The 14,631-nt window shown below is 40.9% G+C and overlaps 1 protein-coding gene and 1 long non-coding RNA gene across 3 annotated transcripts in view; one reads left to right on the forward strand and one right to left on the reverse strand.

The window, feature by feature from the left end:
• galnt2 (UDP-N-acetyl-alpha-D-galactosamine:polypeptide N-acetylgalactosaminyltransferase 2) overlaps positions 1-12,405 on the reverse strand; it is an 85,349-nt gene extending 72,944 nt beyond the window's left edge. Inside the window, exon 1 of one of the 2 annotated variants that reach the window (XM_062996262.1) lies at positions 12,222-12,405. In XM_062996262.1, the coding sequence (XP_062852332.1) occupies positions 12,222-12,317 (96 nt within the window). In that variant the 5' untranslated portion in view covers positions 12,318-12,405. Of the gene's footprint in view, positions 1-651; positions 709-12,221 lie in introns of those variants that run through there. The other variant, XM_062996263.1, reaches the window with a different exon arrangement.
• Positions 2,224-5,860, forward strand: LOC134315216 (uncharacterized). The gene is made up of 2 exons (XR_010012475.1): positions 2,224-4,069; positions 5,612-5,860. It is a non-coding gene; the product is annotated as an uncharacterized LOC134315216 (long non-coding RNA).
• Positions 12,406-14,631: the final 2,226 nt, after the last annotated feature.

A 14,631-nucleotide genomic window follows, 5' to 3' on the forward strand; every position in this document is an offset into this window, starting at 1 on the left:
AGTAAGTAAAGTGAGTCAGTAAATAAGTCAGTAAGTAAAGTAAGTCAGTAAATTAGTCAAATAAACCTGTAAGTCAGTAAGATAAGTAAAGTCATTAAGTCAGTCAGTAAGTAGTTATTAAGTCAGTTCGTCATTAAGTCAGTCAGTAAGTTAAGCAAGTAAGTGAGTCAGTAAATCGGTAAAATAAGCATGTAAGTCAGAAAGTAAGTCAGTCAATAAGTGAAGTCAGTAAGTCAGTAAATCAGTAAATCAGTAAAATGAGTAAGTCAGTAAGTTAAGTAAGTCAGTAATGAAGCAAGTAAGTCAATAAGTAAATCAGTGAGTCAGTAAATCAGTTAAATAAGTCAGTAGGTAAGTCAGAAAGTTAAGTAAGTCAGTCAGTAGGTAAGTCAGTAAGTGAAGTAAGTTAGTGAGTCAGTAAATCAGTAAAATAAGTAGTAGGTAAGTCAGTAAGTCAGTCAGTAATAAGACAGCTAAGTCAGTAAGTAAAGTCAGCGAGTGAGTAAATCAGTAGGTAGGTAAAGTCAGTAAGTCAATCATTAAGTAAATGAGTCATTAAATCAGTATGAAAGTGAGTCAGTAAATAAGTCAGTAATTTACAGATTAATTACACTAAATTAGGAGGAAAAAAAATAAAGATACTGGACTTACAATCATTAGGTTGCTGGTTCAAGCCCCACCATCGACAAGTTGCCACTGTTGGGTCTCAATTGCTTGAATTGTATTCAGTCAGAACTGTGAGTCTGTTTGGATAAACGTAAACGAACTTTGCGATATATTTAAAGTCCAAGTGCAGCTCGGTTCCTTTGCTAAGTAAACATACGCAGTATGTGTGCGTATTATCTCGGGTCTAAAGTAGATCTCGCGGTGCTGTTATAGATCCCGACCCTTGATGAGGAGCAGGGTGAACGGTGAGTATTCAACGAGGTGTACAAAGACCTGAGCCAGACGAACACCAGCCGAACACCAGCGGTACAATCGCTCATCCGCGCCAGGCTCCACGACGGAGCCGTCGGCCGCCTTCGGCTACGACGTTCTGATGGACGGACGCCAAAGGAGCCATCACACATGGACGTACACGCACCAGTAAACTGTGTGCAAACACAAACCATACGGAGGAACACAAACAGACGTCAAGCTGGGAGCAATCTGAATCTGATTATCAACCAGCTGGATGTTTCATCACAACTAACTAACAAGCAAAAATAGCCGACGTGCTTTTTATCAGAAACGCTTAAGGAGGCATTTTATTCATTATTCAGCTTTAATAAGAGCCGAGAAGAAACAACAACACAGTACTGCAATTCCCATCGTAGCTAAACACTGTCCGAACGCTGGACACGACTGTGACGTCAATGAGTAATAATTTATACAAGTTTTTAATATCAAACACAGTCATGGACAGTTTAGTATCTCCAGCTACCCCACCGTGTCCGTCATTCATGATCAGCCATAACATTAAAACCACCTCGTTTCTACACTCACTGTTCAATTTATCAGCTCCACTTACCATATAGAAGCACTTTGTAGTTCTACAATTACTGACTGTAGTCCATTTGTTTCTCTGCATGCTTTGTTACCCCTCTTTCATGCTGTTCTTCAATGGTCAGGACCACCACAGGACCACCACAGAGCAGGTATTATTTAGGTGGTGGATCATTCTCAGCACTGCAGTGACACTGACATGGTGGTGGTGTGTTAGTGTGTGTTGTGCTGGTATTGTTGTGAGTGGATCAGATACAGCAGCGCTGCTGGAGTTTTTAAACACCTCACTGTCACTGCTGGACTGAGAATAGTCCACCAACCTAAAATATCCAGCCAACAGCGCCCCGTGGGCAGCGTCCTGTGACCACTGATGAAGGTCTAGAAGATGACCGACTCAAACAGCAGCAATAGATGAGCGATCGTCTCTGACTTTACATCTACAAGGTGGACCAGCTAGGTAGGAGTGTCTAATAGAGTGGACAGTGAGTGGACACGGTGTTTAAAAACTCCACTCATACCAGTACAACACACACTAACACACCACCACCATGTCAGTGTCACTGCAGTGCTGAGAATCATCCACCACCTAAATAAGTCCTGCTCTGTGGTGGTCCTGTGGTGGTCCTGACCATTGAAGAACAGCATGTATAGAAACAGATGGACTACAGTCAGTAATTGTAGAACTACAAAGTGCTTCTATGTGGTAAGTGGAGCTGATAAAATGGACAGTGAGTGTAGAAACAAGGAGGTGGTTTTAATGTTATGGCTGATGGGTGTATATGCATTTATATTACAGCAAGAAGGTCCTGGGTTCGATCTCCCGGCCGGACGACCAGGTTTCTTTCTGTGTGGAGTTTCCATGTTCTATTTCTGTCCGTGTGGGTTTCCTCCAGGAGCTCCGGTTTCCTCCCACAGTCCAAAGACGTGCAGTCAGGTTAAATGGAGATACTAAGTGTGTGTGTGCGCGCCCTGTGATGGACTTCTGATTATTTTACTACTGTACACTGCTGCTGTTTCTAATCGATGAGCTATAAAGACGCATTAATATGATTCTGAGTTCAGGTTTAGATCCTAAAAGGACTCTTGGCTGCACGTCAGTTAACGACGGTCGGTCATCAGGTAAAACAAACGGGCAGAATTCACTTCCAAGGATCATCCGTCAGTTCCTCCGAGAACGTAAAGCACGGCCCCCTCTGTTACTAGTTAATCTTTGACTTGTTAGAGTAAATAGATCGTTTGACGTCTTTATAACTGTAGGACTCGTGAGTGCGTGTGTTCGGCTCTGACGTTTCCGCTCGGCCGGATGGAATCACTCCTGCGGTACTTTCATCTGTCAGCGGCTTAAACAGCTCTATTGGTGAATTGTGTTCGGCCTCGCTGGTGTGTCGATTCGGATGAAATTGATGGCGCGGTCCTGCAGTCTGGCAGCAAAACAGGCCGCGTATCATCGAGGGTTTTATCCTGGTACATCCGCAGCTCATTTCTACACAGCACTGGCTCAATGTAATACACTTGTAACCTAGTGGTTAAGGAACTGGACTAGTAATCAAAAGGTTCAAGGTCCATCACTGCCAGGTTGCCACTGTTGTGCCTGTTGTGCAAGACGCTTAACCCTCAATTGCTTAGACTGTATACTGTCACAGTATAAAACTTATGGTCTACAACGCCGTCGTCGCACCCACTCTTCTGTATGGATGTGAAACCTGGACCCTCTACCGAGCAGATCGGAAGAAGCTGGAGCAGTTCCCATCCTCAGCATCAACTGGGATGATTATGTGACCAATAATTCTGCGCTGGAAAGAGCTTCTTCTGTCAGCATTGAAGCATCCGTCATGAAACATCAACTCCACTGAGATCGACTCCCAACGACGGATCCTGTTTGGTGAACTCGCATCGGGGAAGCGACCCCTCGGTGCCCCACTGAAACGCTACAGAGATCAATTAAAGCGGACCCTAAAATCCACAGGCATCCACCCCAAGACCTGGGAAGCATCGACTCAAGAAAGACTTCTGTGGAGAAGAGCGGTCAAACAAGGAATTACATATTAAATACGTATAAAAACAGCTAAGTACAAGATAACGTAATAAATGCTCAACATATTCACTCAGTAATTAAATTTATTATGCACAACCTTGACTGTACCAGTTGAACTGCTAAGAAAGCACAAAACTGAAAAATAACTGGTCGCAGATGGTTATTTAAAAATGATTGGCTTCCCTAGATGTATGAAAAACGCTCTAAAATCACTAAACGCATGTATAAACTAGGGCTGCAACGATTAGTCGACGTAGTCGATAACGTCGACTGTAAAAATTTGTCGATGTGGAATTTCATTGTCGACTAGTCGTTATTGATGCAATGCACTAAAGGGACTGCAGGGGGCGCAGCATCGCTTGGCGCAGCGGGGAGTTTATGAAGACAGAGAGGCAAAGATAAAGAGACCGAAACTTTCTAAAGTATTTCAGCCAAAATAACCCAAAGAAACGAGCTGGACGCCGACGCTACAGAGCAGAGTCGTGGTTTTACGCCAGCACTACGGTGAAACGCGAGCACCCTGCAGCCGTGGTGACCTGCGTTATTCAGGTAAGTTTGTACACCGCTTTGTGCTTTAACCAACGTAGTTCATGTTTGTTAATGCTAGAGTACTTGTCGGAAAACTTCCTAAGAGTTCGCTATTTTTCAGGTTTGTTTGCTAGCTAACGCATTAAGTGCAATAGTTAATCAGTCATTTATATGAGCAACGTCGTATAACTTAACATTATAGCCTAACGTTACCCTGTCTCGTCTTCCACATTTTTTGCTCTCGTTAATTCGCTTGTTAAGTGTGACGTCACGCGTCATTTCCGGGGCCAAACGAACCTAATCGCAAACGCAAACAACTATGGCTAAACCTGTGAACCTTTTTATATATATATCGTAAGATCCATATTGCACTAATTGTAATGATCTATGTTTATTGTCATAAATATTTTCTGTTTGGTTAAAGAATACTTATTTGAGGTGACTTGGTATTTCAGCTATTGATGATTTTTCCTGGTAATCAATATATGCTGTTATTCATTAGTCCTCTTCGGTGGAGCCTGCGGGGGGCAGAATTGTACTGACTCTATATACCGACAATATTTATCAAATATACGGAAAGAAAGAGGACGTGGAGCAACAGATTTATGATCGTAGTTTTGTTTGTTATACGCCAATTGCGAACATAGTGAGTTTTTATAAGAAACTTGGATTAACGTATAAGTCAGTGTAAGAAGAAAGTTAAAATAAATTCTGTTTGTGGAAAACTTAAGGAACTCGTGTTGCTGTCGTTGGAAATTGGATTTACAAACATTTCCCGAGTCATAAATGTCTAGTCCTTCTCAATAGCTGTCTGGACGAGAAAAGGTCTTATTATATACATATATTATATATATATTAGAAACATACATTAAGATAAAAAAAAGACCAGATGTGCAGTACGCTAGTGCACTTCAGGTAATCAGAATATCATGAAAAGTTCAGGTCATTATTTCATTTCATGTCACCTCATCAAGAGGCGCTCATATTTTTAATTCATTACATGAAAACTGACATTTCTAACTCTTTGGTTTTACTTTTAATCAGTATAGCTTATAGCTTATATAGTAAAAATCCAGAATCTCACATTATTATATGAAATAAATAAAAAAAAGCTTGAAACACGTGTAATGAATATACAATGACAGTTTACCTTTTTACATTGAATTATGAACAAAAATATTACTTCATGATATCTAATCGCAAGGAAAGTGGTAAAAAGACAGTTGGGTAGTTTTTTTTCGACTCGGACCTGTTGAAGCAGTACGGCACACAGCACTGTGGCATATTGACATTACGAGGGACTCGGCCAACTTGGACCCGGATGTGACGTATCATAAGGTCGACACGTCACCACTTAACAAGCGGATAAGAGCATTCGTTCTAAATAATAAGCCTCATCCACTTAATGATCGCTAGTTAGCTCAGCAGATAATTCAGTTAAGATATTTAACCCGTTATGGTTTAGTTGGCATAGCCAGTACACTATTTGTGATTAACTATGATACATATCCTTCAGTTTGTGATAATTAATACAGCTTTCTCTTTTGCTCTTTCTATTAATAGCACTAAGCAGTGGAGTGTGGATGAGAAGAAGTTCATGCACCCCTCAGATGGCTGAGATCCTCACAGACAGCATTCACATGTTTCTCAACCACATGTTATAAATGTTGTTGACTTCCAGAGTGATAACTTCTGAAACATAACAGTTTCTAATGCCGTCCAAAGCTTTCTTATTTAATAGAATTTTTTTATTGTAATTGTGTATTAATGTTTCAAATATATTTAATTAAACTATCAAGCTTAAGTTTCATATTCATGTTTCATGGGTCATTACTTTAATTTGATATTGGAACTTAAATAACTTAACAGGGTTTTATGTTAAGGCAGAGATGGAGGGTATGACATAAATAATCGCTGACTAGTCGACCAATCGAAAAAATAATCGTCAGATTAGTCGACTACTAAAATAATCGTTAGTTGCAGCCCTAGTATAAACGTGGTTAAATAAAACGTTAACACATAGCATTAGATAAACACCTGTTATTCAGCCAATTTGATCACCTTGCATAGTTAAAAAATAAGTCACATAATAACGGCATTACATACACTTCAGTTTTTAGAGAAATTAAAACTAAAACCACACATTACTCACTGCTAGCAGAAATACATTTCTGAAAGGTAGCACAGAATTATAGGCGTTTCACATAACGAGTCAAAAACCGATGTGCGCATGCTCGGTAGGACAAATGGATGGGTAGGATAAATCAACAGAACGGCAGCACCCGCTGCTCATTGAGGACAGTAACTGCAGAACGATATGTGATTTCACGTCCGAGTCTCCAAAAGTCTCCAATAACACCAGAAAAAAGTCGCTAGATTTGTTACTAGTTGCTTTTTTGAAAGAAAGTCGCTAGAGGGGCCTGAAAACAACACTGGCAACACTGAATGGTTCCACAAAGATACTGATAAAACCTAAAAGAATCCCTACCCACTTTACTTTTACAGCACGGAAGTACTAAATCTGTGGATGATCTTCATGTAGAATAACCATGAACATCCCCAACCTGAATAAAATCATTTTTAAGATACTGTGGAACAGTCCCGTGTACAATCTTGTACACATCGCACAACTCTATCAGAGCGACCCTATCCTGAACTGTTAACCATCCAGTCATTTAAAAATGATTCCTTTGAAGCCAACAGAAGAGCGGAAGTGGAAGCGAGACGACAACGGAGGAAGGAAAGAGCACGGCAACCTCGAGCTCTTACGATCCCTGTCCAAGAACGTCTGCCTCAAGAACTGGCCTCATCAGCCATCGGAGAGCCAAACACTGACGGAGAACCAAGCATCGCACTGGAGATCTGTCCTCGGACTACGAGGGGACGCCGTCATACTGTCACAGTACTGTAAGTCACTTTGGATAAAAGTTTCCCTAAATGCCGAAAATGTAAATGCAATACGCCTATATAACAAAAGACTTAGTTATTGTGTTTATTCAGAGGTATACAGAGATTACTCCAGAAGTAAACAACTGAAGTCGAGACTGCCGTGCCAACAGTGCTGCTCCTGCCGGATGTGACGGAAACCTGGCGCGTTTGCACCGATAATGTCAAGAACTCACTACAGACTTTATCACAGACTGGACTGAATAATAACTCCAATTATTTTTGCTAGTTATAACTTTTAGTTCATTTTAATTTGTGTTTGTATGATTTGTGTAAATCCTATTTATTCAAATTATTCTCCAGGCCACACAAGGAGGACGGAGGTCCCTGCTGAGTCTGAGTCTGGTTCCTCTCCAGGTTTCTTCCTGTAATTTTAAGGGAGTTTTTCCTTGCCACTGTCGCCCTCGGCTTGCTCAATAGGGTTTTTGGTCTGTCGGCCCTGGATTCTGTAAAGTTGCTTTGAGACAATGTCTATTGTAAAAAGCGCTATATAAACAAACTTGACTATACATAAAGTTGACCTATATACACTGTATGGCTGAAACTAAGCATCATGAGCTTGTTGAACAGCCATTTACATTTTCAGCATTTAGCAGATGCTCTTATCCAGAGCGACTTACAGAAGAGCTTCCATAGAGAACATAACCTTACTCTAGTTTAAGTAAAACAACAGTCCAAGAACACAAATCTGCTGAAACTCTGTTAGAACCAAAGATAGTGGGGTTTTTTTTCCATGAAATAAACAAGAGCGTTAGTAAATAAGTACAAGTCAGCTTAAGTGTTTAGTAAAGAGGTGAGGAAGGTTTTTATTCGTCTTTCGAAGACAACGAGAGACTCAGATGTTCAGACAGACAGAGGAAGTTCGTTCCACCACTTGGGTGCTAGAACAGAGAAGAGCCTTGATGCTCGTCTTCCTTTAGTCCTGGGTGGAGGATCAAGGCGAGTGAGACTAGTGGCTCTGAGGTTGCGTGGTAAAGAGCGGGGTTTGATTAGACCTCAAAGGTAACGTGGAGCTGGTTCATTTTTGGCTTTGTAGGCGAGCATCAGTGTTTTAAACTGAAAGCGTGCAGCTACAGGAAGCCAGTGAGGAGAACACAGCAGTGGGGTGATGTGGCAGCGTTTATGTTGGTTAAAGACTAGACGGGCGGCTGCATTTTGAATGAGCTGCAAGGGTTCGCCCTAATCCAAAACCAATCCAAACACCCTAATTTAAAACCAAGCTGAATTAGAGCTGGGTGGTACGATGGTACATTCGGTATACCGGTTTTGATAACAGCTGTAGGCTTCAGTAGGCGGCAAATCATATAATACTGTTCGCCACTACAGGTACAGCTCACAAGTTAGCCAGGTAGCATTAACATAACAGTGTTAACAGATAAGAGAGGTTTGACACAAACAGATGGAGGATGAAGAGAGGGAGACCAAATATGCACCGGAAGAACCTGCCAAAGAAATGAGGCGTGTCGGCAGTTTAGAACAGACTAAAACACTCTATACTGCACGATTTATCGAGCCACGGCGCAGTACAAACGCAGTAACGATCCACATATACAAGGACACGATTCATCTATAGACAGTCGAGAATGAAGCTTTCAGAGCGATAATTATAACTCTGTCAGGTCTGTCAGGTCCGTCAGGTCTGTCAGGTCTGTCAGGTCTGTCTTACGAGGTGAAAATACTTCAGGTCAGTCACTAAACCAACGTTAGAAGCAAACTGGAAGCGGGGATATTTAAAGTCGTCCACTAACGTCCACTAACTTACATATGAAATAAACAATAAAAATTTTATTTATTGCGACTGTTTCACGCATCCTGATTCCATCATATATTGTGTCATTTTGTGGCAAGCAAATCTTATAGTCCTCAAAACCTTCATTATATACGTGCTGAAATTATAATGTTTTATATTCTATGACCTTATGACAGTAAAATCAGCCACAGACACATAAAAAGTCCCAGTCATACAAAATAAAACATCCGTGATAAACCGTCCGAATCTTAAAAAATACTGCGATACAAATGTTTGGTCATACCGCCCAGCCCTAGCTCCAGGTATGAGCAGTTGTTGCCTTTCCTTAACGTATTTAGATGTTCTAGGATATTAGGATGTACTGTGATGAGTGCTTCTCCTTTTATCAGGTGTTAGTGAGTCTAATTCTACATCATGTGAGTCCTTGGCTTGTTCATGTTTGGTTGCATCTCTTGAAGTTTCGGTTTGCCATCTATCTTAGATATACGTATTTATTTATTAGTAGTGTTTCATCTGTAGAGATCAATTTTGACATCTGTTATATTTTGTCTGGTTCTTTCTCTGCCTAGTTGATCCACATTTTCATTTCCCTTTATTCCACTGTGTCCTGGAGTCCAGTACAGCATCACATCGTATTTCAGGTCCATTAGCTTCTTAATAGTCTTTTGTATATTACTGATGATGTGGCGGACTGGTGTGTGACTCTAGTGCTTTGAGGCATGAATCCGAGTCTGTACCAGATAACATAACAGTAAAGAAACGCAGACTCTTACTGGAAACTTAGCAACAACCGTCAAAGAAATGTGCAAATAAACGTCTTAAATCAACACCAGCACCAAGATGACGAACGAGTCAACGTTTACAAAGCTAACACGACACCTTAAGTACATCTACACAGCAACCAGTTTCACATCACAAGCCAGGACAGAGTCATAAAGTTCAGCTACCATAGCTAACAGTGGTTTAAACAGAAGCTTTGTGTTTAAGGAACTCAGTTTCAGCAACAATATGTAAATTACAGGTTTCCTGATACACAAGCCATAATACAACATTTTATAAAGCTCAGAAACGTGCCATCACGCCCCGGGCTGGCTGCCATACTGCCAGCACATCATCTCATTTCTAACATGTCTTGGTTTATCATTTGGTTTCATGTTTTTTGATCATTATCATTTCTGGGAGAGACTGAATGTTGTTTCTGATCTATAAATATGAACGTCCTTCCTTAATATGCTTACCGTTAGTTCTCTTCAAATAATACGTTTTCTTCTTTCATAAATGTTTGGGTTTATTTTAGAGCTCTTATTATTATATGTATTACATGTTTTTATCTATCTTTATACTTCTGTTTTTATATATTATATATATTTATCTACCTGTCTGACTATCTATCTACCTGTCTGTCTGTCTGTCTATCTATCTATCTATCTATCTATCTATCTATCTATCTATCTATCTGTCTATCTGTCTGTCTGTCTGTCTGTCTGTCTGTCTGTCTGTCTATCTGTCTGTCTATCTATCTATCTATCTATCTAACTATCTATTCATCTATGTATCTATCTATCTATCTACCTGTCTGACTATCTATCTATCTATCTATCTATCTATCTATCTATCTATCTATCTATTCATCTATGTATCTATCTATCTACCTGTCTGACTATCTATCTATCTATCTATCTATCTATCTATCTATCTATCTATCTATCTATCTATCTATCTACAGTATCTATCTATCTATCTATCTATCTATCTATCTATCTATCTATCTATCTATCTATTCATCTATGTATCTACCTGTCTGACTATCTATCTATCTATCTATCTATCTATCTATCTATCTATCTATCTAACTATCTATCCATCTATGTATCTATCTACCTGTCTGACTGACTATCTATCTGACTGACTATCCATCCATCCATCCATCCATCCATCCATCCATCCATCCATCCATCCATCCATCCATCCATCCATCCATCCATCCATCCATCCATCCATCCATCCAGGGCGGCACGATGGCTCGGTGGGTAACACTGTCGCCTCACAGCAAGAAGGTCCTGGGTTCGATCCCCAGGTGGGGCGGTCCGGGTCCTTTATGTGTGGAGTTTGCATGTTCTCCCCGTGTCTGTGTGGGTTTCCTCCCACAGTCCAAAGACATGCAAGTGAGGAATTGTCCATGACTGTTCGATATAAAACTTGTGAACTGATGGATCTTGTGTAATAACTACCGTTCCTGTCATGAATGTAACCAAAGTGTAAAACATGACGTTAAAATCCTAATAAACAAACAAAACTATCAGTCTATCTATCTATCTGTCTGTCTGTCTGTCTGTCTATCTCTCTCTCGATCTATCTAACCAAACGAACACATTTCCTCTCAGAACTGGGTGGCAGTCCGTGTTTTCCTCCCAACCTTGTTAAAAGTCAACCTAGCCCTATTTATACAGGCAGAAAGTCAGCAGATACAGTCAGTTATAGTCACGAGTAAGAGATTGAAAGGTCAGGCTACAAAGTTCAGTAACATTACAGAACTGTTACAACCCCAAACGAATCGGTTCAAACTGCAGTCTGTGCATTTATGACTCAGAATGTTTAGCTTCGGTATATGTATGTATTTTTTTACTCAAAATAAAAAGGTTTGTGTAAGTCTGGACTAAGCAGAGTGTTTAAAACATTGTGAGAGGAAATAATAGTGTTATAAATCTTAAAAACCTTAAAACCTAGACTTATACACTTCTCTTATAAAGTACACGTCAACTTCTAACCTGAGGTTGGAGCAAAGGCTTGTTTAGCTTTGAATCACTTATCACTTTATTGAATTATTCAACTGGCTTTACTTTACAGAACACAAAATCAGACACTTTAGTAAACAAATAAACGTAAAGTGATATAAAAAAACCACATTAAATACGATGTAAAGGCGAAATCTTGCTGTAATAAAAGCTGTACGCTTGGTTAACTGCACCACTAACAGTTAGAGCTTTGTTACTTTCTAGCTGTTAGCATGTTCGCCGGTTAGACTCGTGATTTTCCACATCTTTAAGCTTTGTTATTTGTTAAATTAACATTATTAATGATATTAAAGTGTCATTTAAAAAAAACTAGATATTTATAAAGGGATATATGGAACATTAGTGCTTTTCCAGCACCGGTACATATATATATCAGATATAGGTTGAGCTAGTGCTAACAGCTAACACTTCCAAGAGGACTCAATCAGTGCTGTATAATACACAGCGATATGATCATATTATCTATTTAGATTCTATAAAGACACACAAACAACGCGGAACAAAACACACAATAATGAGATAAACATGGCTGGTTAGGATGGTGTCGTTTCCCTAAAGCGTGTTAAACAGATTAAGGTTTAAAAGCAGGGCTGGAACCGGGGCTGGAGAGGGGCTCGGAGCGGCAGGCGTGTGTCTAACATGCCCGTGTTGATGATTAGCGAGTCGGCTGAGCGGCTCCTACCTTGCGGTGCAGCGTCGTTCCCGAATAGAAATAATAAGCAATGCCGAGGATCCACAGCACCGCGAAGCACAATAAAATCCTGGATTTCCTCCTCATCCTCCCAAAAATAATATGAATAATATGAATGATAATAATAATACAGATAAAGACACGGATCGTCTGGGCTACGTGCTCGACTGGAGCTCCACGGTCTCAGTGTGCGGCTGCCACCACTAGTTGGACCGGAGAGGCAGGAAACGGCCAACATCACCGGGTTAGAGGGGAAAGGGGAGCCGGCTTTAACCCAATAACACGCCGCAGAGGAGCCACAGGAGGGCGGCGACCTCCGGCTTCATCTCCACCTTCTACATCCACAGCTCCACATCTACACTATATTACCAGAAGTATTCGCTCGTCTGCCTTCACACGCATTTCAACTTGAGTGACTCCCATTCTTAATCCATAGGGTTTAATTCTTGCAGCTATAACAGCTCCAGCTCTTCTGGGAAGGCTTTCCACAAGGAGCAGGGAAAATGGGCGAGCGCGAGGATCTGAGCCAGTTTGACGAGGGCCAGACTGTGACGGCTAGACGAGTGGGTCAGAGCATCTCCAAAACTGCAGCTCTTGTGGGGTGTTCCTGGTCTGCAGTGGTCAGTATCTATCAAAAGTGCTCCAAGGACTCAACAACGGTATAATGGTATAATATCTGGACTGTCTTTTTGGACTATACTGGTGATCGAATTTCAAGAATATTCTTTGAAAAAATAATAAAGAGTGGCTAGGTTTTATCCCTTCATCACTAATTATTATACTGGGACACTGGAGATATATATTATGTACATACATACATATATATATGTATTATAAAAATTTAAGTTAGGGGTTTGTATATGGAAATGTACTTTCTTTTAGCTTTTATTTATGGCTGTATAAATGGGTGTAAATCGAACATTGAACACAGTGTGGGAGGCTTTGGATATTGTATATGTAAATAATGTATAGTGGTCACTAGAGATGCATGAGTACCGACACTGGTATCGGGTATTTGCCCGATACCGCGCTCATTAACTCGTACTCGTACTCGCAAACGAGGCTCCGATACTAAACATCCGATACCGTGTGCCTAGTGCACGTTGCTGCGTTATGCCTGGTTCACACTACACGATGTATGCCCTGATTTTCGCTCGGCGACTGGTCGGCGCTAGATTTGCCGGCTCGGGAGCGACTCGGCGTTCGCTTGGCGATCAAGACTCGGCTCTCGATCGCTAAGTGTGAACTATCCAACAACTCGATCCGACCGGCTCGCTGAGCGCTCGGCGACCGGATCGAGTTTTCTAGCATGTCAGATATCTGATCCAATAGGTATCGGTATCGGTATCGGCAAGTACAAAAATACATGTACTTGTACTTGTACTTGTACTCGGTTGGGAAAAAATGGTATTGATGCATCCCTAATGGTCACTGTTTGTTTGTATGTAAGTTCAAGTTTAACAATGTGAAAAATAATACAAATACTTATTAAAAAAAAAAGAAAGTGGTCCAAGGACGGAACAGTGGGTAAACCAGCGACAGGGTCATGGGCAGCCAAGGCTCATTGATGCGCGTGGGGAGCTCGGACAGACGAGCTACTGTAGCTCAGACCGCTGAAGAAGTTAATGCTGGTTCTGATAGAAAGGTGTTTGTAGCCCATTGCAAAGTACAGCAAAGCCTGCTTGACTGTGGACGGTGACGCTAACATCTTAGCAACTTCAAATACATAGTTTCGAATCCTATCTATATGAATGAACCGCCAAGTGTACCGTACTGTACATCTTCATGGCACACTTTGCCTGATGTTGTACTGTTCATGCTGCTGCTATATTGTTTATTATAAGTTTAGATATAGTGTTCCTTTTTTTATTATTTAACTTGATGTATGTATGTTGACACCCGCACCAAAAGAAATTCCTTGTACATCTGGTACTTGGTGAATAATAAAGATTCGCAAATAAATGTGCAAATAAACAAACTAATGGAGCAGGATCCGGCTCTCTGTTTATGGAGTCTACATTACACTTCTGTTAATATCTACTGCAAAGAACACCTTCACATTACACATCTCATCCAATAATGGAGTGTGTTTATGGGAATTTTTGACCATTCTTCCAGAAGCGCGTTCGTGAGGTCAGACACCGATGTTGGACGAGAAGGCCTGGCTCGCAGTCTCCGCTCTAATTCATCCCAAAGGTGTTCCTAAGAAACGGTACATCGGAGACTGTGGTCAGCAACACAGGAGTACCACAGGGGACTGTACTTTCCCCTTTCCTTTTCACAATCTACACATCAGACTTTAAATTCTCGGACGATACTGTTATTGTTGGGTGTGTTAGAGATGGACAGGAAGAGGAATACATGAACCTGGTGAGAGATTTTGTTGGGTGGTTCCAGGTGA

This window comes from Trichomycterus rosablanca, chromosome 5, assembly GCF_030014385.1.
Source record: "Trichomycterus rosablanca isolate fTriRos1 chromosome 5, fTriRos1.hap1, whole genome shotgun sequence".
In the NCBI taxonomy this organism is placed as follows: Eukaryota; Metazoa; Chordata; class Actinopteri; order Siluriformes; family Trichomycteridae; genus Trichomycterus; species Trichomycterus rosablanca.